This window comes from Mesoplodon mirus (genome assembly GCF_964341445.2).
Source record: "Mesoplodon mirus genome assembly, chromosome: 3".
Classification (NCBI taxonomy): Eukaryota; Metazoa; Chordata; class Mammalia; order Artiodactyla; family Ziphiidae; genus Mesoplodon; species Mesoplodon mirus.
The window spans coordinates 123,907,848-123,931,835 of record NC_138978.1 but is presented as its reverse complement, the minus strand read 5'-3'; the positions used below and the strand labels follow the sequence as shown (position 1 = coordinate 123,931,835).

At 41.9% G+C, this 23,988-nt stretch overlaps 1 protein-coding gene across 1 annotated transcript; it reads left to right on the top strand.

Annotated features, from left to right (window-relative positions):
• The first annotated feature begins 876 nt into the window (after positions 1-876).
• Positions 877-23,986, top strand: CD48 (CD48 molecule). Its single transcript, XM_082613754.1, has 4 exons — positions 877-1,034; positions 16,688-16,981; positions 19,391-19,648; positions 22,150-23,986. Exons 1-4 carry the CDS (start codon positions 953-955, stop codon positions 22,227-22,229), a joined length of 714 nt encoding a protein of 237 aa, XP_082469880.1. The 5' UTR covers positions 877-952; the 3' UTR covers positions 22,230-23,986.
• The last annotated feature ends 2 nt before the right edge of the window (positions 23,987-23,988 follow it).

The window sequence follows — 23,988 nt, the reverse complement described above, 5'->3', positions numbered from 1 at the left end:
TCCAAGTATTTACTGTTGTCCACGTTGGGGGAAGATCTGAGTGAAAACTGGGGTTGACTGGATCTGAAGCATGACCTCAGGCAAGTCTGACCCTGAGTTTCAGTTTGGAAATGCAGGTAGTAATACCTGTCCTTCTCACCTTACAGGGTTCCAATATGATCAAGTGTCATACAATTTCCGGTATTTAGCCGAATCCATTTCCCCATGCTGATCCTTTGGGGAAGGTAACTACTTCCAAGACAAGAGTTCAGAGATTGAGGAAAGCAGTGTTTTTATTTGTCATCTTCATGTTGAGAATCAGAAATGTCCCCAATTTGGAAATAGCTACTAATATGCTGTATCAGGGACTGTGGCTACCTTATGGGTCTCCAAATTGTCCTGGATGGGCAAATAAATCATTTAGGTACAAGAGGGATGGGCCTGAAATACAAGAGACTGGGGGTGGGAGACCAGTATTCAAACTGTGTAGATCTGGTTTCCCACACTTTGTGCTCTCAGCCTACCCACACATGATCTACTCCTCACATGATTTAAAGTTGGCTCAGGCCAGAAATCCCCTTGGGTGGGTACCTGCAAATTTTAGCCTCTGGATTAATCAGGGTGATTCCTAACTGGGAAACCAAAAGCAGATACTCTCTATCAGGGGTCTTTAATCTTTTCTGAGCACTGTCACCTCTGAAAACCAGTAGAAGCTATGGATCCTCTCACTAGAAAACAAAACGAACACACATTCAAACAAAATGGTTCATTTCCGTTGTGCTTGCATTAAAAAAAAAAAAAATGGGGTTTCCTGTTTCTGGTGCCCAGGCCCCACCCACGAGTTGCTGAATAGAGAAGAGCTCGGTGCTTTTTTTTCTCTAACCCTAAGACACTAATTCAAGAGAGCCCTCGGTCCCTTTCTAGCTTGGTTCTGGCCTGTCTCCAGAGTTCCTGGGAAGTTCTGGAGAGTAACATGTGCTCCAGAAGGTGGGAACTGTCTCTGTCTCTGGAACTTCTACTGCTGCCTCATTTGTTCCTGGCAACCATCATACAAGGTACTTTCCACAAATTGTCTGCCTCTAATTGTGCACTGAAAGCCCTGTCAGACGGAAAAGGGAATATGGGGTGTGGTTCCACCTGGAAGTGGAGTAGGGGCTCCAGGCAGCAGGTATTTTCATCCTAGTAGCAGGGCTGTGGTGAGTTGGGGAGCCATCCTTAGCCTGGAGAATCAGACTCCATCTCTTTCCCCAAGGGGACGTGAGAAAATTAGGACCTTGGTGAGATGGGGAAGTACGCCCTTCATATTGAGTGCTGTGACTTGTCCTCTGTAAAGTCTAATTGCATTGTGAATAACAGGAAGCTACTCTGATAGCCGCCACATTTTATGCTCAGGTGTGTTGTGCTCCTTGAGGCATTCTTTGAGACCTTTGTCTATGCAAGGAGTTGTGTCGTGAGCAAAGGTAAATGATGTTGTCATTGTCCCAGAGAGAGATCAAAACTGTGGGAAAGGAAACTTGTCTAGGGTCTCTGAGTGAGAGTCTGAACAGAGGACTCAGTATAAGAGGAACCCCCAAACATCTGATTAAGAGTTCAGGTTCATTCTTCTGCCATGGGCTTGTTCTGGTCCCCTCGTGTGCTAACTTTCCTTTCCCTATTACATCTCCCCAGCCCTCCAGTACCTGTCTGAGAATTGAGAGCTAAGCTATTGTCTTTCTCACTATTCCCCCTAATAAATACTCAGGTCTTTTTCATTTAAGGGGCTTTAATGCTCACCACTATGGGAAAAAATGAGTAAAAGTGAATGTTCGTATGGGAAGCAAATATAACGTCATAGAATTATGACAGTATGTAACTTTTAGGGAGATGAGATAGCAATGCTTAAAGGAAACCCTGTTGGCCACTCATGCAAGGCCTCTCAGGGTGGTAATACATTGGATCTGGTTTATGACTGGTTTAGGAGAGGAAGAAATTTTCCTCTACCTTTCTAGTTTCTTCTGGCTGGTCTAAGAATTAAATTGACATGAGACATATTAACAAGAGAAAATCAGAGTTTAATATTGTGTACATGGGAGAAACCCAGAAAACCTGCGTAACTTGCCATAATGGCTGAAGCCCTCACCTTAAATACCATCCTCAGCTAAAGACAAAAGAGGATGTGGGAAGCAGCTGCATAGCACAGGGATATCAGCTCGGTGCTTTGTGACTGCCTGGAGGAGTGGGATAGGGAGGGTGGGAGGGAGGGAGACACAAGAGGGAAGGGATATGGGAACAGCTGTATATGTATAACTGATTCACTTTGTTATAAAGCAGAAACTAATACACCATTGTGAGGCAATTATACTCCAATAAAGTTGTAAAAGAAAGAAAAAGAGGATGTTGAGGGTGACAGTTCTGGGAGGTTATCAGGAAAAGCACAGTAAACAAGGGTAAGGTTGTTAGGCAGGCATAAGTTAGCGCCTTCTCCGTTGATAAGAGTTTCTAGTGACTTGGTCAACTCCGTTGATAAGAATTTCTAGAGATTTGGTCTCCCTCTCTGCCCTCTTCCGGTACAGAGAGGGAGACACCCTTACAAATGAAAATTTCCCTTACAAATATAAATGTTTCTTACAAAAGGGTAACTCCTACATGGTTTTCAGAATGTTTACCACATCTTCCCCTTCCTTAGAAAATAACCAGCTTAAAACAATTAATATACCAAAGAAACATATATTAGGGTGGCAAATTCTGCTCCCTTAGGCCGTGTAAGCCTAGAGACATGATGTCTTCAGGGTACTCATGGCTGTATGGGCTCCATGGGACTGAGTCTACTCATAGGACACTGATATGACCTTGGGAGTGGGGGCTGGCATGAAGTATTCATCCAATTGTTGGGAAAGATAGAGACCCCAAGAGAACTGGAATATTTCAGGACTTTTCTAGACTTAGGTCAATGTGTCTAAATATTTTTATGTCTAGATTATGCCTACAGATGGTCCTTTTATCCTCAATTTATGACTCCCTCACCACATAACCACATTTCATCTAAATTTAACTTTGCTCTTTGCCTTGAAGGAGGTTCTGTCTCTCTTACCTCTAGGTCTATATAAATGCCTTTCCTTCTGCTTAAAATTTCCTTCACTCTCTTCTCTCCAGCTCCTCCCTTAGCATTCCATTTTCATGTGACTTCCTCCTGGAAACCTCAGTCTCCAAGTTATGGTTGGTGAACTGCTTGATTGTCTGTTTCCTTGAGCCCCGTGAGGACAGGGACCTTGTCCAGTGCTGAACCTGGCACAGTGCCTAGAACATGGCATGGGCTCAATAAATAATTGTTAATCCTATGAATGAATGACATCAAAGAACTTCCTTTCAGGTTATCTGTCCAGATCTTCCTAGGAGTATAGTAATTCTCTCCTCCCCAGTAAGGGATGCTCTTGTGAAGAAATTTAAGAAGTAGTTTTAAATCTTCTCCTTAATCCCTCCTCAGACTTGAGTTTCTCAGCTCTCTGACCTCAGGGCCCCCTCATCACTAGTAGGCATCTTCCCTGTCTCCCTTCAGTACAAGTGGTGGAAACAGAGTGTGGTGGAAACAGCTTGAACTGGGAATCAGAAGACCTATGTTCTGAGTTCCATGCCATGGGACTTTCTATAAATTGTGAAAGCTTCCTGAGCCTCAATTTTCTCCACTCTGTTATGGATATGCTCACCATTTTTTCAAGGGGTTATTGTTAAGGTAAAAAGAAATAAAGAATGTGAAATTGCTCTGTGATTTGTGACCACATACAATTTGAGGTAGATAAGAACTGATAAGAACATAAGGAAACTCCAAAGCCCAGAACTCTCTCCTGAGACACAGACCTGAATTTCTAACTGCTTTTTAAACTTCTCCAGACTCTCCAAACACATTTCCAAAATCTAACTCCCCATCTTTGTTCCAGCTATCTACTGCTGCATAACAAGCCACCACAACACTGGGACTTCCTCACCTTCAATTTACTCATTGCAATCTGGCCGATTAAACTCATTAGACTTCCCATCTCCGGAAATGGCACTCTCTCTGTTCATCTTGTCCACCATGACACACATCTGGAGTCTTGATAACTATTGACAAATTAATTCCTTGAAAGGTTTGTACAGGTTTGTTAAATAGTTGATCTCATTAGAGAGCTCCAGGTAACTCTATATTAATATCTTTAAAACTCACCTCTTTCAGTTCTTCAAAGTTTTACTAGAAATCACATGACTTGTTTTTAGAATAATCAGAATTTCCCCTTTAGGACCTCTTTCTCCTTCCTGGATAGACACTTTTTGTATGAAATTACAACTTCCTTTGATCTGAATTTCCCCCCCCACCCCGTTTTAGTTTTGCTTCTCTACAGACAAGAAACATGGGTAAGCACAGGAAAGATCTGCTTCATTTTCTGTTATAAACTACAGGTAAACACAGTTAATTTATCCTAAGCATCCACACACATAACCAACTACTTCTTCTTGATAGAATTAAATCAGAATAGTACTTTTCTTTAAGTAGTTTTCTACTTCTAAAACATGGAATTGTTAGGAAGGCAAATCAAGCTTTTTTTCAATTTACTTTAAAAATTGAAAAAGTACATAAATATATTATATATAAGAAAAATATAAGTGAATCTATCTATCTGAATTTATTAGACAATCCTCTGCAACAGACTAAACCATAACCTTGATATCCCAAATTGTACTACAATGGCTGTGCATTAATTTTTACAATCTATATTAGTAATATTAATGCATCTTTCTTCAAATTGTGATTGGATTAAAGAATCCTTCCAGAAGACTAGAATATTTTTTTCCCTTTTTTTATGGTAAATCAAGCATTCTTTGTACTGTTTCTATCTTTAGGTTCATGTTGCTTTTTAAACCCACCCTTTCATTAGATATTTCATAGCAAAACTCACTTTGCTTTTATTAAATTAATTTTTATTTTATATTGGAGTGTATTTGATTTACAATATTGTGTTAGTTTCAGGTGTACAGCAAAGTGATTCATTTATACATAAACATATATTCATTCCTTTTCAGATTCTTTTCCCCAAACTCACTTTTCCTTTGCTATTCTCAAGCATGAGTCTCAGGCCATGAGAGGCTACTGGGTTTATATTTCAAGGTTTCCCTTAGCTGCTTTTTATTGATTTGTTGATACTGAAACCATGAATGCTCTACTCAACACACTTTAAAAAAATTTTTTTTATTGGAGTATAATTGCTTTACAATGGTACGTTAGTTTCTGCTTTATAACAAATTGAATCAGTTATACATATACATATGTTCCCCTATCTCTTCCCTCTTGCATCTCCCTCCCTCCCACCCTCCCTATCCCACCCCTCCAGGCAGTCACAAAGCACCGAGCTGATCTCCCTGTGCTATGCGGCTGCTTCCCACTAGCTATCTACCTTACGTTTGGTAGTGTATATATATCCATGCCACTCTTTCACTTTGTCACAGCTTACCCTTCCCCCTCCCCATATCCTCAAGTCCATTCTCTAGTAGGTCTGTGTCTTTATTCCTGTCTTACCCCTATGTTCTTCATGACATTTCTTTTTCTTAAATTCCATATATGTGTGTCAGCATACAGTATTTGTCTTTCTCTTTCTGACTTACTTCACTCTGTATGACAGATTCTATGTCTATCCACCTCATTACAAATAGCTCAATTTTGTCTTTTTATGGCTGAGTTAATGTTCCATTGTATATAAGTGCCACATCTTCTTTATCCATTCATCCAATGATGGACACTTAGGTTGTTTCCATCTCTGGGCTATTGTAAATAGAGCTGCAATGAACATTTTGGTACATGACTCTTTTTGAATTATGGTTTTCTCAGGGTATATGCCCAGTAGTGGGATTGCTGGGTCGTATGGTTGTTCTACTTGTAATTTTTTTAAGGAAACTCCATACTGTTCTCCATAGTGGCTGTACCAATTCACATTCCCACCAACAGTGCAAGAGTGTTCCCTTTTCTCCACACCCTCTCCACCATTTACTGTTTCTAGAGTTTTTGATGATGGCCATTCTGACCGGTGTGAGATGATATCTCCTTGTAGTTTTGATTTGCATTTCTCTAATGATTAATGATGTTGAGCATTCTTTCATGTGTTTGTTGGCAGTTTGTGTATCTTCTTTGGAGAAATGTCTATTTAGGTCTTCTGTCCATTTTTGGATTGGGTTGTTTGTTTTTTTGTTATTGAGCTGCATGAGCTGCTTATAAATATTGGAGATTAATCCCTTGTCATTTGCTTCATTTGCAAATATTTTCTCCTATTCTGAGGGTTGTCTTTTGGTCTTGTTTATGGTGTCCTTTGCTGTGCAAAAGCTTTGAAGTTTCATTAGGTCCCATTGCTTTATTTTTGTTTTTATTTCCATTTCTCTAGGAGGTGGGTCGAAAAGAATCTTGCTGTGATTTATGTCATAGAGTGTTCTGCCTATGTTTTCCTCTAAAGGTTTGATAGTTTCTGGCCTTACATTTAGGTCTTTAATCCATTTTGAGTTTATTTTTGTGTATGGTGTTAGGGAGTCCTCTAATTTCATACTTTTCATGTAACTGTCCAGTTTTCCCAGCACCACTTACTGAAGAGGCTGTCTTTTCTCCACTGTATATTCTTACCTCCTTTATCAAAGATAAGGTGACCATATGTGCATGGGTTTATCTCTGGCCTTTCTATCCCGTTCTATTGATCTACATTTCTGTTTTTGTGCCAGTACCATACTCTCTTGATTACTGTACCTTTGTAGTATAGTCTGAAGTCAGGGGGCCTGATTGCTCCAGCTCCATTTTTCGTTTTCAGGATTGCTTTGGCTATCTGGGGTCTTTTGTGTTTCCATACAAATTGTGAAATATTTTGTTCTAGTTCTGTGAAAATTGCCAGTGGTAGTTTGATAGAGATTGCATTGAATCTGTAGATTTCTTTGGGTAGTAGAGTCATTTTCACAATGTCAATTCTTCCAATCCAAGAACATGGTATATGTCTCCATCTATTTGTATCATCTTGAATTCCTTTCATCAGTGTCTTTATAAATTTCTGCATACAGGTCTTTTGTCTCCTTAGGTAGGTTTATTCCTAGATATTTTATTCTTTTTGTTGCAATGGTAAATGGGAGTGTTTTCTTAATTGAACTTCCAGATTTTTCATCACTAGTGTGTAAGAATGCCAGAGATTTCTGTGCATTAATTTTGTATACTGCTACTTTTCCATATTCATTGATTAGCTCTCATAGTTTTCTGGTGGCCTCTTTAGGATTCTCTATGTATAGGATCATGTCATCTGCAAACAGTGACAGCTTTACTTCTTCTTTTCCAATTTGGATTCCTTTTATTTCGTTTTCTTCTCTGATTGCTGTGGCTAAAACTTCCAAAATAATGTTGAAAAAGAGTGGTGAGAGTGGGCAACCTAGTCTTGTTCATGATCTTAGTGGGAATGGTTTCAGTTTTTCACCATTGAGGACAATGTTGGCTGTGGGTTTCTTATATATATCCTTTATTATTTTGAGGAAAGTTCCCTCTATGCCTACTTTCTGTAGGGTTATTAACATAAATGGGTGTTGAATTTTATTGAAAGCTTTCTCTGCATCTATTGAGATGATCATATGGTTTTTCTCCTTCAATTTGTTAACATGGTGTATCATGTTGATTGATTTGCCTATCTTGAAGAATCCTTGCATTCCTGGAATAAATCCCACTTGATAGTGGTGTATGATCCATTTAATGTGCTGTTGGATTCTGTTTGCTAGTATTTTGTTGAGGATTTTTGCATCTATATTCATCAGTGATATTGGCCTATAGTTTTCTTTCTTTGTGACATTTTTGTCTGGTTTTGGTATCAGGGTGATGTTGACCTCGTTGAAAGAGTTTGGGAGTGTTCCTCCCTCTGCTATATTTTGGAAGATTTTGAGAAGGATAGGTGTTAGCTCTTCTCTAAATGTTTGATAGAATTCGCCTGTGAAGCCATCTGGTCCTGGGCTTTTGTTTGTTGGAAGATTTTTTATCACAGTTTCAATTTCAGTGCTTGTGATTGGTCTGTTCATATTTTCTATATCTTCCTGGTTCAGTCTCGGCAGGTTGTGCATTTCTAAGAATTTGTCCATTTCTTCCAGGCTGTCCATTTTATTGGCATAGAGTTGCTTGTAGTAATCTCTCATGATCCTTTCTATTTCTGCAGTGTCAGTTGTTACTTCTCCTTTTTCATTCTATTTCTATTGATTTGAGTTTTTCCCTTTTTTTCTTGATGAGTCTGGCTAATGGTTTATCAATTTTGTTTATCTTCTCAAAGAACCAGCTTTTAGTTTTATTGATCTTTGCTATCGTTTCCTTCATTTCTTTTTCATTTATTTCTGATCTGATCTTTATGATTTCTTTCCTTCTGCTAACTTTTGGGGGTTTTGTTCTTCTTTCTCTAATGGCTTTAGGTGCAAGGTTAGGTTGTTTATTTGAGATGTTTCCTGTTTCATAAGGTAGGATTGTGTTGTTACAAAATTCCCTCTTAAAACTGCTTTTGCTGCATCCCATAGGTTTTGGGTCGTCGTGTCTTCATTGTCATTTGTTTCTAGGTATTTTTTAAATTTCCTCTCTGATTTCTTCAGTGATCACTGTGTTATTAAGTAGTGTATTGTTTAGCATCCATATGTTAGTATTTTTTACAGCTCTTTTCCTGTAATTGATATTTGTCTCATAGTGTTGTGGTTGGAAAAGATACTTGATACAATTTCAATTTTCCTCAATTTACCAAGGCTTGATTTGTGACCCAAGATATGATCTATCCTGGAGAATGTTCCATGAGCACTTGAGAAAAATGTGTATTCTGTTGTTTTTGGATGGAATGTCCTATAAATATGATTAAGTCCATCTTATTTAATATATCATTTAAAGCTTGTGTTTCCTTACTTATTTTCCTTTTGGTTGATCTGTCCATTGGTGAAAGTGGGGTGTTAAAGTCCCCTATTATGATTGTGTTACTCTCAATTTCCCCTTTTATGGCTGTTAGTATTTGCCTTCTGTATTGAGGTGCTCCTATGTTGGGTGCATAAATATTTACAATTGTTATATCTTCTTCTTGGATTGATCCCTTGATCATTATGTAGTGTCCTTCTTTATATCTTGTAATAGTCTTCATTTTAAAGTCTATTTTGTCTGATATGAGAATTGCTACTCCAGCTTTCTTCTGATTTCCTTTTGCATATAATATCTTTATCCATCCCCTCACTTTCAATCTGTATGTGTCCCTAGGTCTGAAGTGGGCCTCTTGTAGGAAACATATATACAGGTCTTGTTTTTGTATCCATTCAGCCAGTCTGTGTCTTTTGGTGGAAGCATTTAATCCATTTACATTTAAGGTAATTATTGATATGTATGTTCCTATTTTCATTTCCTTAATTGTTTTGGGTTTGTTATTGTAGGTCGTTTTCTTCTCTTGTGTTTCTTGCCTAGAGAAGTTCCTTTAACATTTGTTGTAAAGCTGGTTTGGTGGTGCTGAACTCTCTCGGCTTTTGCTTGTCTGTAAAGCTTTTAATTTCTCCATTAAATCTGAATGAGGTCCTTGCTGTGTAGAGTAATCGTAGTTGTTGGTTTTTCTCCTTCATCACTTTAAATATGTCCTGCCAGTCCCTTCTTGCTTGCAGAGTTTCTGCTAAAAGATCAGCTGTTAACCTTATGGGGATTTCCTTGTGTGTTATTTGTTGTTTTCCTCTTTCTGCTTTTTTTTTTTTTTTTTTTTTTTTTTTTTGCTGTACGCGGGCCTCTCACTGCTGTGGCCTCTCCCGTTGCGGAGCACAGGCTCCGGACACACAGGCTCCGCGGCCATGGCTCGCGGGCCCAGCCGCTCCGCGGCATGTGGGATCTTCCGGGATCGGGGCACGAACCCGTGTCCCCTGCATCGGCAGGCGGACTCTCAACCACTGTGCCACCAGGGAAGCCCCCTCTTTCTGCTTTTAATATGCTTTCTTTGTATTTAATTTTTGACAATTTGATTAATATGTGTCTTGGCGTGTTTCTCCTTGGATTTATCCTGTATGGGACTCTCTGTGCTTCCTGGACTTGATTAACTATTTCCTTTCCCATATTAGGGAAGTTTTCAAGTATAATCTCTTCAAATATTTTCTCAGTCCCTTTCTTTTGCTCTTCTTTTTCTGTGACCCCTATAATTCGAATGTTGGTGCATTTAATGTTGTCCCAGATGTCTCTGAGACTGTCCTCAGTTCTTTTCATTCTTTTTCTTTATTTTGCTCTGCAGTAGTTATTTCCACTATTTTATCTTCCAGGTCACTTATCCGTTCTTCTGCCTCAGTTATTCTGCTATTGATCCCTTCTAGAGTATTTTTAATTTCATTTATTGTGTTGTTCATCATTGTTTGCTTCCTCTGTAGTTCTTCGAGTTCCTTGTTAAATGTTTTTGCATTTTCTCTATTCTATTTCCAAGATTTTGGATCGTCTGTACTATCATTATTCTGAATTCTTTTTCAAGTAGACTGCCTATTTTCTCTTCATTTGTTAGGTCTGGTGGGTTTTTATCTTGCTCCTTCATCTGCTGTGTGTTTTTCTGTCTTCTCATTTTGCTTATGTTACTGTGTTTGGGGTCTCCTTTTTGCAGGCTGCAGGTTCGTAGTTCCCGTTGTTTTTGGTGTCTGTCCCCAGTGGCTAAAGTTGGTTTAGTGGGCTGTGTAGGTTTCCTGGTGGAGGGGACTAGTGCCTGTGTTCTGGTGGATGAGGCTGGATCTGTCTTTCTGGTGGGCAGGTCCACGTCTGGTGGTGTGTTTTGGGGTGTCTGTGGTCTTATTATGATTTTCGGCAGCCTCTCTGCTAATGGATGGGGCTGTGTTCCTGTCTTGCTAGTTGTTTGGCATACGGTGTCCAGCACTGTAGCTTGCTGGTCGTTGAGTGGAGCTGGGTTTTGGTGTGGAGATAGAGATCTCTGGGAGATTTTTGCCGTTTGATATTACGTGGAGCTGGGAGGTCTCTTGTGGACCAGTGTCCGGACGTTGGCTCTCCCACCTCAGTGACACAGCCCTGACACCTGGCTGGAGCACCAAGAGACTGTCCTCCACACGGCTCAGAATAAAAGGGAGAAAAAATAGAAAGAAAGAAAGAGGCTAAAATAAAATAAAATAAAATAAAGTTATTAAAATAAAAAATAAAATAATTATTAAGAAGAAAATTAAAAGTAAAAAAACACAAGAAAACAAACAAACAAAAAACGGACAGACAGAACCCTAGGAGAAATGGTGAAAGCAAAGCTATACAGACAAAATCTCACACAGAAGCATACACATACGCACTCATAAAAAGAGGAAAAGGGGAAAAAAATAATGTATCTTGCTCCCAAAGTCCACCTCCTCAATTTGGGATGATTCGTTGTCTCTTTAGGTATTCCACAGACGCAGCGTACATCAAGTTGATTGTGGAGCTTTAATCTGCTGCTTCTGAGGCTGCTGGGAGAAATTTCCCTTTCTCTTCTTTGTTCACACAGTTCCCGGGGTTTAGTTTAGGATTTGGCCCTGCCTCTGTGTGTAGGTCGCCTGAGGGCGTCTGTTCTTCGCTCAGACAGGACCGGGTTAAATTTAGGAGCCGCTGATTCCGGGGCTCTGATTTACTCAGGCCGGGGGAAGGGAGGGGTACAGATGCAGGGCGAGCCTGAAGCAGCAGAGGCCAGCGTGACGTTGCACCAGCTTGAGGTGCCGTGCGTCCTCCCGGGGAAGTTGTCCCTGGATCGCGGGACCCTGGCGGTGGCGGGCTGCACAGGCTCTGGGGAGGAGAGGTGGGGATAGTGACCTGTGCTCACACAGAGGCTTCTTGGTGGCGGCAGCTGCAGCCTTAGCATCTCATGCCCGTCTCTGGGGTCCGCACTGTTAGCCGCGGCTCGCGCCCGTCTCTGGTGCTCCTTTACGCAGTGCTCTTAATCCCGTCTCCTCATGCACCAGGAAAGAAAGAGGCAAGAAAAAGTCTCTTGTCTCTTCGGCAGCTCCAGACTTTTCTCTGACTCCCTCCTGGCTAGCCTTGGTGCACTAACCCCTTCAGGCTGTGTTCACTCCGCCAACCCCAGTCCTCTCCCTGCGCTCCGACCGAAGCCCGAGCCTCAGCTCCCAGCCCCGCCCGGACGGGCTGGTGAGTGCCGTACGGGACCCAATCCTCTGTGCGGGAATCTCTCCGCTTTGCCCTCCGCACCCCTGTTGCTGCGCTCTCCTCCGCGGCTCCGAAGCTTCCTCCCTCCGCCACCTGCAGTCTCCCTGCGAAGGGGCTTCCTAGTGTGTGGAAACCTTTCCTCCTTCATGGCTCCCTTCCACTGGTGCAGATCCATCCCTATTCTTTTGTCTCTGTTTTTTCTTTTGCCCTACCCAGGTACGTGGGGAGTTTCTTGCCTTTTGGGAGGTCTGAGGTCTTCTGCCAGCGTTCAGTAGGTGTTCTATAGGAGCAGTTCTATGTGTAGATGTATTTCTGATGTATCTGCGGGGAGGAAGGTGATCTCCTCGTCCTACTCTTCCGCCATCTTCTCCTGTCTCCTCAACACTCTTTTATGTTGTTTCTTTTGAGAGTTTCTGGGCGGCTTCTCCATTGCTCCTCTGCTGTCTATGTCATAATAGTCATCTTTTATTCATTTATTCACGACCCAACCATAAGACAGGGCTGCACTGGCCCAGTTTGGGCACATTATGATACTTAAGAAACACAGTTCATTGGTCATAAGTAATTAAATAGTAACTCAAATTTCTACTTGAAGTCTCTCAAAGGATGTTAAAGGGAATCCAATTTATAAGCTATAGTGATACTTCCTATCATAACCTCTCCTGTCCTCTTCAGTCTTCTCAAACCATCCCATTCATCTGCTGCCCAGAGATTCTCACTCTTGAGCCTTAATACTATAGCACCCCTATTTCCTAAACCAACCTGAGTGGCCCCTCAGGAGGTTTATCTTCTCCTTTCCTCTCTGCCTTTTCAGTCCAAATCAATCTTAAGAAGTAAGCAAAAAAAAAAAAAAAAAAAGCTAAATGGGAGTAAAAATAAGAAAAATGTGACTAGTAGGAGGTCATGAGGAGACGACTGGGAACACTTATGTATGCTTTTTTGTCCCTGTCATTCATTCATTCATTCTTTCAGTCTATACTAAACAACAAATGTGAGCCAAGTTTTGTGGGGATTCAAACTTGAGTAAGACATGGTCTTTGCCTTTGAGAAGCTCACAGTCTTAGTGATTATGTGTCTGTTATAGTTTCTCCCTCCCCCTCACACTTTAGTTTGAAGTTCTTTTGAGCATGTTGGGGATACCCTGGACAAACAAGTTCTCATTGTTATAAAGCAGACTACATTCTCACAAGGAGAAATGGTATGTATTATAACTGGGTCTGGATCATGACTTGAGTCTATATGCTCTGTATTCTTCATTCCTCATTGGGTTCATCTTCATTCCTCCTTCCCCAAGGAAGCTTCAGATAAGTTCTCTGGTCTTACCATGGTGCTGGGACCTCTTTCTTATCATCACATGTCCTAGCCAAAGACCTGGTTTTGTTTTTCTTTTGTGCATGCTGATGTCTTTTACTTTTAGACCTACCCTACAAGTGAAAGCTTCTTCAGGAGCTGCTACAGGTTTTTGGATTTTTGGCCCCTACTTCAACATTCTTCACTCTTCCAGATTCACATATAGGCAGTCATTCCTAAAAAATATATCATTAGTCTAGTCCTTATTTTACCACTGTTTTGGTACAATAAAGTAAGTTCAACAGGCAGTTGTTAAACATCTCAGTACTTAATGCATAGTACTAGATGTTATGGATACAAAATTAACGTAGGTAATAATAATAAAACAATACATGACATTTATTGAATACTTACTAATCTTCCAAGTATTAGTCTACGTACTTTATGTGTATTGATTATTTGTATTAATTTAATTGTATTCTAAGCATTTATTTGTGTAACTCTGGGTCAGGGTTCTTTAGAGAAAAAGAACCAATAGGATATATATAAATATATAGAAAGAGATTTATTATGAGGCCCATGCAGTTATGGAAACATAACCCATATTATGTACTTCTTTGGAGAAGTCCCATTATCTGCCATCTGCAAGATGGAGGCCAGGAAAGCTACAGGTGTAGTTCCAGTACAAATCCACAGGCCTGAGAATATATAGACTCATGATTTGAGTCTATATGCTCTGTGTTCTTCATTCTCAGTGGACTCATCTTTATTCATCCTTCCACAAAGAGGCTTCAGGGGAGCCAATGGTCTAATTCCTAGTCCAAGTCCTAAGGTCCAAGGACCAGGAGCACTGATGTAATAGTGTAATAGAAGATGGATATCCCAGCTCAAGGTAGAAAGCAAATTTGCCTTTTTTTCTGCCTTTTTCTCCTATTCTGGCCCTCAGTAGATTGGATGATGCTCACACACATTGGTGAGGGTGATCTTCTTACTCAGTCTACTGATTCAAATGCTAATCTCTTCCAGAAAAACCCTTATAGATGATCCAGAAATAGTGTTTTACCAGCTATCTGGGCATCCTTTAACTCAGTAAACTTGACACATGAACTTCCCCTTCACAAACTCTGTAAGATAAATACTAAAACAAAGGCAGAGATGTTAGGTAAAATGCTCAAGGTTATACAACTAATAAGTGGGCCAGGATTTGAATAGTCTAATTCCAGAACCCATGATCTTTTTTTTTTCTTTTATTTATTTATTTAGTTTTGGCTGTATTGGGTCTTTGTTGCTGCACGCAGGCTTTCTCTAGTTGTGGCGAGCTGGGGCTACTCTTTGTTGCAGTGTACAGGCTTCTCATTCCAGTGGCTTCTCTTGCTGTGGAGCACGGGCTCTAGGCACGTGGGCTTCAGTAGTTGTGGCACACAGGCTCAGTAGTTGTGGTTCGTGGGCTCTAGAGCACAGGCTCAGTAGTTGTCGTGCACTGGCTTATTTGCCCTGCGGCATGTGGGATCTTCCTGGACCAGGACTTGAACCCGTGTCCCCTTCATTGGCAGGCGGATTCCTAACCACTGCACCACCAGGGAAGTCCCCAGAGCCCATGGTTTTAACCATCATACTACAATGGAAAATGAGTTAAACTCATAAGACTCATTTTTTGTCCTTAAGAAGCATGTGGTCTGGTGATAAAGGCAAGTAATAGACATTAAATGGATCACTTTAATATGATCTGAGTTCTAAGATATAGATATGCACAGGATATTGTAGCTTTCCTTCCTCCTTCCTTCACCAGTTATGTGTAATGATTCAAAAAAAGCCATCTTGGTGGTTGGCTGTGACTTCTTACTGAGAAATAAAGTAGTTAATTGTGGGTTGTGCTATCTCCCTAAGCATATGTCTGAGACTTGTTGGAGAGTCTATCAAGGATGACCCAGGCCAGCAGTTCTCAACCAGAATGAAGGCAGGAAGATTTTTCCTCCCAGGGGGCATTTGGCATTGTCTGGAGATATTTTTGATGGTCACAACTGGAATGATGCTACTGGCATCTAGTGGGCAGAGACCAGGGAGGCTGCTAAATATCCTACAATGCACAAGGACAGCCCTTCACAGCAAGGAATTCTCTGGTCCAAAAAGTCAATAATGCCAATGTTGAAAAACACTGACCTAGGCTGTCAGAGATTATAAAGTATGGAATAGATCAATCAGAAACACTGTGGAAATAAATGCCTGTGTGTGTCTGTGAATGCACCAGGCATAGATTAAATGCTCCATAACTGGTTGTTGAATGGATAGATGGATGGTTGGAAGGATTAGTGACTAGGAACTTGAAAGACGTGGGGACACAGGCATTTTGAATCTTTATTGAAAAGAATGTTTTGGGAAATGATAGACATGTGGAAAGTAAATAGGTATAGATACGATGTTAATATGAAGTTTTGTGTGACAGTATATGAGGTAAGAGTGATATAGATCATATTTCTTCTTTCCTCTACCATTAGCTTTTTTCTACTGCTCTTTCTCAGCCTATACATTTACACTTAGTTTTCCTCCCTCCACAGAGAGAGTTAGCAGACCTCCCTTCATCTTATGTCTTCTGGCTATCACCTTTTCTTTCTCCTTGCATTCAAGAAACCAGGTTTTTTAGAACTGAGGCTTATACAATTTGGGGTGCCCTCATGAGAAAGAGAACAGAACTGTAAATACAAATAGGAACACAAATGAATGTAGTTAGAATGAGAAAAGAAAGCCCAGTGTATCACAAGTTTTTTTAAAAGCTGACAAATACAAAAATCACAAAAGCCAGAAAAATAGCACAACATTTTTATTAACAAAATGCTTTCACTCTCCTATAATACTTTACCACTGACTAACTCTGGTTCCCTTTCATTTCTAACCGTGTTTCTCCTTTACTTCTTACCTCCTGCTGGAGAACTAAATTGAACCACAAGGAACACAAGCACAGAGAGGAGACGTGACTCGTCATCATTTTCTTTGAAAATGTCCTGTTATGAGAGTAAGAGAGAGAGCCAGGGCTGGCTCAGTGTCCTTTTCCTTTATCGTCTAGGGCAGAATTAGACAGATTATAAGCACATCTCCTGTCCTCATGCCCACTTCTCAAACTCTGACTTTCATTGAGTTCCTGATCAGGGGTCAGGCCCTCTGATAAAGATCATACTCACTGCTCCCAAGCAAAGGGCTCTTCCTTCTTCTTTGTTCCACCAGCCCAGGCCAAAGCCTGGGCCACTGGGCAGCTCTGCTTTCTCTAAAATGTGTCTCACTCACTCTGATTCTCATTGGCAGATTATTCAAAATATGCCGTCTCCGGCAGCAACGTGAGTCTGCCAATCTCCAGTTTGCCAAGTAACTGCAAATCACTCACCTGGTTTTATACTACTGAACAGAAGATTGTAGAATGGGAATCTGGTCAGCCTAAATACTTCAATACTAAATTTAAGGACAGGGTCAAGCTTGATCTTCAAAGTGGCACACTGCACATCCATAATGTACAGAAGGAGGACAGCAGCACTTACCTCCTGATGGTGCTGAAGGACACTGGGGACGAGGACGAATGGAAGATCTCACTGATGGTGCTTGGTGAGTTAGGGGAACCAAAGGGAAAGTCCCCACTCCGGGGCCCTGGACAGACCACTGGGAGGGGACTCTCCCTGAGAGGGGGAGAGAAAAACCTCAGGATAGGCTTAATTCATTTCTCCTGGAGCCAGTTCCACTTGGAAGTGAGGCTGGGCCAGCCAGACTCGAAGTAGATTATTCTGGGACATTTAAAACCTCTTCTAACATTAAGAAGTCTAAGATTTGAAGATAAAGAAAACAGAGGATGGTTTCCTCCCTATTCTCTTCATGCTCTCCTGTGACCAACCCAAATCAGTTCTGAGCTCTTCTTAATAACATAACTGAACAAAGACTTCATCAAACATAAGGAAAAAGATAGAAGAGATAAAGGATTGGACAAGAGCTGTTCAAGAGTGGTTTTACCTTTCTGAATGAGTGGGACAAAAACTTCCACTCCTAGAGCCAGCCTAACCAGTATATGTGAAGTAAGGGCTAGAACATTATACTTGGAGTCAGACAGACCTGGGTTTAAAACCCTGGTCAGTAACTTACTAGCTGTGTGAACTTGGAGAAAGATCTTGCCATCTCTGCCCCATTAGGTAAGATTCTGTTGATGGCAAGTGATGGAGACCAATTTGAAGTACCTTTAGCAAAAAAGAATTTCTTTAAAAAAAGAAAAATAAGACTATTTAAAGCAATGCAAGGGGTTTAGAAGAGTGAAGAAGGGCTGAAGGGGAGGAAGAACGGTCTAAGAGGCTAAAATCCCCTACTCACTCACTTCCTCCATGTCATATGGCCTGAACATTCAAGATGTACTGGGAACAGGAAAGAGTCAAAGACTCTCACAATGGTTTTTTTAAAAATCCCAAATTTATATCATTACCAAATTCTGTGGTAAATACTCCCACCACAGCCACCTCCAAAATGCTAACGGTTTCACAACCAGCTTGCAACATTTCTGAATATCTTAAAATCCACAAGCTGGCTTGGCTTTAGTGCACTTGCCTAGGGATAAGACACTGAGGATGCGATTAGCAGAAGAATCATCCTTCAGTCCAGCCCAGGAATTTCTGACAACTCAAAGGGGGCATCTTGGAGCCAGTCTGCCCTAGCTGTCTCTGTCCACAATGTGCTCAGGGCTTTGCTGCTCACCATGGGAAATGAGGAAGGTATGCAAGACTTGAGGCCACACCACAGGAAATGATGAAAGACAGTGTGAAGATTGCTCATGTAAAGTATGCAGGAGAAGTCCAGCAATCTGATAGGGTTTCATGGAGGAGATGGATCTAGAGCTCAGGAGGTCAGATGGCAGAGTGTCCATTGCCCCTCACAGACATACAACCCAGAGGCCAGCACTGATTCGGTCAATTCTCTGCCACATTTTAATCCTATGACATCTGAGCTGTATTGATTCTGTAAGTGTTTTACCTTTGACCAGAAGGAAAAGACCCCAGAGGATTTCAGGTAAAGCAGTCCTAATCAAGGAAGGAGCAGATGATGGGATTACCTCTCAACCAATCTGGCTGCAGGATGACAGCAGTGATAATGCTGTGACCTCCAACATGCATGTAATGCTTACACCCTGCAAAAGCACTTCCTCACGGACGATGGCATCGTATCTTACTAACATTGTGCTGTGAAGCAGAGTCATCTTACATGCAAGAAGGAAGTTCAAGGGGTTAATTATCTTGCCTAATGTCACTCTACCAGGGCCAAGTCCAGGACACAGGCTGGTCTCACTGTAAAGCAAGTGTTTTGTCTTTTGTATCGCATAACTGATTCATCCATCCATCCATCCATCCATCCATCCATCCATCCATCCACCTATCCCTTTCATCAGATACTTATAGAATACCTGCTCTGTGGCTGGCACTGAGATACCAAAGTTAACTGATGCAGTGCTGTTCATCACTACTGATTTTGCCTGTGAATTCCATGAGGTTCTTCTCTGGAGTTCTGCCAGCATCCAGGAAAGGTATAGGGTGGCACCTCTTACCCCAGGACTCTTGCTGAATCTGAGCCCAAGAACTCTTGAAGCACTGATAGGCCAAGGTGCCAAGTGTGGACCATTGCTAGAAAAGGGGCCCTGAGTAGCTCAGACAGTTGGGATATCAAGTCCAACCCCGCTGATCTCTATGCTAAACCTCTGCTGTTCTTTCTGGCCCAAAGATGGTCATAACCCCATTTTTGTTTCTGGGCGCATGGCTTCCCCTTCTGGATCCAGCTTAGCTTCACTCCAAGGAGTAACTCTTTCAGTCTGAAGCCTCCAGAGGTCAAAGCTGCTCACTGGCTCCCTCTGCAGGGGCCTCTTCTCCATGACTGCTCCTGCAGTCCTCTGGGGCTCCCTTTGTACTTTGTTGGTTAAACCCTCCCAGCATAAATGCTTCATAAATGCATAAACCCATTGTCTCATCTTAACGTATTCATTTTTAGACCCTGTACCAAAGCCTGACATAAAAGTCAAGAAGACACAGGAAGTGAACAAGTGTTACCTGACCTTGTCCTGTGTGATCCAGGACGAGCCTGTAAACTACACCTGGTATGCACAGTCCCTTCCAACAGAGTTCCAGAGCAGTGTGCTTGAAGTGATCCATGTACCACAAAACTACTCCAGGTCTTATACCTGCCAAGTCAGCAATCCTGTGAGCAGCCAAAATAACACAGTCAACTTCACTTCACCCTGTGTACTGGGTAAGAGATACTGCCAGGGGAGCTGAGGTGGGCACAGGGTAACTAGTTTTCTCTTGAAGGAAGAAAAGTGTGGAGATCTTATTCAGCCTCCTGGCACAGAAATTAGTGGAGAATCCCAAATGTGTCTGTGAAGCATGGAAGACTTGGGTTCTCTAAGGTTTCACTGCCTTGCTGAGAGGGTTCACTGCCTCTCAGCAGCTCACCTCGGCTTTGTGGAGCTCAGTGTCCTCATCTGCAAAGGGCAGTTGGCACAGGGGCTCTGATTTCCCCTTCTCTTGCCATGCTCTAACAGTGCATGGTCCTGGAATCTGAGGCCAGTGTCCTTGCAGGATAATCTGAGATTTCAGGGTGAGCAGGGAGAAAAAGAGCAAGTAGGGGAACAGTCCAGACACTGTTGCACAGCAACACAGAGGCATTTCTGGTAGGCAGTGAAGGAGAAAAAGGCCAAGGGACGAGCATGAGCGAGAATAAGTGGTGAACAGGAGAGCCTGATCCTAAGGTAGAGACTTTCTGCTCTTCCCCAGGTGTATGCTCCTTGATGAAGTTGGAAAAGCAAACTCTGGGTTTCATGTTTCAGATTTCTCTGTCTCCTGGGAGGATCCTCTCATTAGATCATCACTCCTCGTTCTCTCTCAAGCCTACACAGGTCCCATAGTGGGGTAGCTATGAGCATAGGTTTTGGAGTCAGTTACACCTGGGATTAATCCTGGGACTGTCACTTACTAGCTAAACAAGTTACTTAGCTTCTCCAAGTCATGTCCTTCTTTTTTTTTTTTTTTACATATTTATTGGAGTATAATTGCTTTACGATGTTGTATTAGTTTCTGCTGTACAACAAAGTGAATCACTGTATGTATACATATATTCCCATATCCCCTCCTTCTTGAGTTTCCCTCCCACCCTCCCTATCCCACCCCTCTAGGTGGTCACAAAGCACAGAGCTGATCTCCCTGTGCTATGCGTCATCTTCCCACTAGCTATCTATTTTACATTTGGTAGTGTATATCTGTCAAGGCTACTATCTCACTTCATCCCAGCCTCCCCTTCTCCCACTGTGTCCTCAAGTCCTTTCTCTACGTCTGCGTGTCTATTCCTGCCCTGCCAGTAGGTTCATCAGTACCATTTTTCTGGATTCCATATATATGCATTAGCCTAGGCTATTTGTTTTTCTCTTTCTGACTTACTTCACTCTGTATGAAGTCATGTCCTTCTTAAATAAGACAAAATAATAGTTCTTATCTCATACTGTTATAAGGATTAAACAAGGCAATACAGATAACTACCTAGCACGGTAACTAACAAGTCCTCAATGAATGGTAGTTAACTTAGGCCCAATCCTTTTAATTCTAGAGACACTAGGGATTTGGGAACCACTTAATAAATTTGGATCACCATCTTCAGCATTTCAGGCCCTGTACTCTCCACACACCTGAAATCATATCCCCAAGCCCTGGTGTACAAATCCCTCCAGAATAACTCATACCTGTGGTGCCAACATTTACCTGAGATCCCTGTCATATCCAATCATCAGGGATCACGGCCCCTGGAGACATAGCTCTTTCATGGTCTTCTTGGACCCAGTCTACTCTGCCCATCTGTGCTGATTTCTTTACCTCTGCTCCCACACATGAGCTATGGAAACTGTATGTTCAGTATTATTCCCAACTAACTGGTCATGTCTCTTCTAGTCTTTCCTGATATGCCCTACTTTTCTGCCACCATAGACCCAGTATGACACTTTGGTGTCTGACCATAAGACCTCCAGTTGGCTGGGTGGTTCTAACACCACCTTTTTATCACCACCATATCCTGAGATCCAGAAAAAGGAAGAGAAACAATCCCTGTCCTTTATTGAATGAAGGTGGCTGCTCGTTCACAGAGAGGATGAAAGCAATAATACATCTATTTTTTGAAGGGTTAAGCCCATCTTGTCACTTTTTAGCTATCCAAATTATCCTAGAAAATTATCCCTAATTCTTCTTCCCTAATTTATCAGTATCCTCTCCTCCCCTCCCCTGCCTTCCCCTTCTGTGTCTCTTTATTTCCCTTTCTTTTTTTTTCCTACCCCTTTTTTCCTCCTATTTGGTACTGATGGTTAGTAGTGTAGAGAAACAGGGAAGGGAACTAATACTTCCTTCCCTAAAGTTAGTGCATAGCATCATATTATCAACTGCACCTGAAGCTCTGCCCTACTTAATTGCTGCCCAGTGTAGGAGAGTGATTCTTTCCCAGGTCCACAGATGTGCCAAGGTAACTTTCAAGTACAGGACTCAGCTAAGCCAGTGATATTTAAGGGATTTCTGTACTCTTTATACTTTACATATGGGAGTTTGAGCTTTGCTCAATCTGGGAAAAGGATGTCCCAGGCACACCGGGTCTGGATTGTGGGAGGAAATAATTCCCCTGCTCTATAAGCTCCCATGCCAATGTCCAGTACCCTTGACCCTTCTCAACACATTAATCAAGACACCAAATTTTTTTGTGTTTTCTTGTTCTTTCAGCCCCATCCTCTGGAGTAGCTTGGACTGCAACTTGGCTAGTGATCATGGTAGCCACTGTTCTTGGTCTCCTATGGATCTGAGATAAGCTCTTCTAACTCAAGAGTGAACCTTCAAGAATGCAAGATCTTGTCCTCATCAGGAACCATAATAGTAACCAGGACAGAAGTTCTTGCTATATAGGATGGGGGAAAGTATTGAGATGTCTACAAGGATTTTCAAATTAACTTTTTTAAACCACAGTAATATTTTATTTTATATCCTCTAGTTGTTTTTTAACATACATATTTACATGCATTCTTCCCACCAAAAAATGGGCAAAATATATTATGCAATGTTTTCTTGTTGGAATAAATATTTGATATGATTGCCAAAGTGGATTCCTAAAGGTGCCCCAAATTTGTCAGACAATGCCTGCTCCATTAGCCTAGACAAACTGGAACATGGAGATACAAAGGGGAACACCTGGGACCACTGCTTCCTGTGTGCCTACGTGGCTGGGGGGTAATTTGTGCTGTCTCTAACTCTAGCTTCCACATCCTTGCCAAACCTCCTGGGGTTCCAGCTCTCAAACTCCTCCCCCACCAAGTTCTGGTCTCCTTCTCAGTGTTTTGCCTTGTTCTAGCCTCTGTGAGGAACATACTTATTAGGTTTCCTGGGAATGTGGGGTCAGGATTACTCCCCCAGAACTGAGTATGCAGCTTTCTTTTTTTTGGCCCTGAATTTTTTTACATCTTTATTGGAGTATAATTGCCTTACAATGTTGTGCTAGTTTCTGCTGTATAACAAAGTGAATCAGCTCTACATATACATATATCCCCTCCCTCTTGAGCATCCCTCCCACCTTCCCCATCCCACCCCTCTAGGTCACCACAAAGCACCGAGCTGATCTCCCTGTGCTATGCAGCAGCTTCTCACTGGCTATCTATTTTACACAGGGCAGTGATATCTACCAATGCTACTCTCTCACTTCATCCCAGCCTCCCCTTCCCCTCCTGTGTCCACAAGTCCATTCTCTATGTCTGAGTCTCTATTCCAGCCCTGCCACTACATTCATCAGTACCATTTTTCTAGATTCCATATATATTGAGTATGCAGCTTTACCACATAAAGAAGGTCCTTCCCAAGCCTCTTATTGGGAGCTGAGTTTCCTCTCCTCCTCTTTTCACCATTGTTGCTGTGTGGGCAGCTCTTCACATCCTAGTTGTGTCCTGAGATCCAAAAAACTATCAAATCGACTAAATGCTGTCACCAGGGTCTTTCATTATAGGAAGATAAGAGCTACCAGGCCCATCATCGACATAACACCTGGATTTTTTGCTGTATGTTCTCCTCCTCTAAGGTTCTCCATGGGCCTGGAGCTGAGAGGGTCACTAAAGGATGTACTTCCCTTTCAATGAACTGTCCCACCACAGACAAGTTTCTTTTTACACCAAATCAGCCTTACCTCCCCTTCCCCTCATCACCTCTGTGGCAGAGATAATACTGTGTGTTCAGCAAACCCTTGCATTTTCTTTCTGGACTTCGATGGTTAATAATTTTATGTGTCAAACCTTATTCTGGGTGTGTCTCTCAGGGTGTTTCTGAGTGAGGTTAACATTTGAATCAGTAGACTGAGTAAAGCAGATTATCCTCTCCAGTGTGGGTGGGCCTTATCCAATCAGTTGAAGGCTTGAAAAGAACAAAAGGCCTTACGCTCCCACAAGTAGGGGAGAACTCCTCTTAACTGAGTGCCTTCAAGCTGGGACATTTGGTTTTTCCTGCCTTCGGACTTGGACTGGAACTACGCTATCAGCTCTCCTGGGTCTCCAGCTTGCTAACTCAGATCTTGGGACTTGTAAA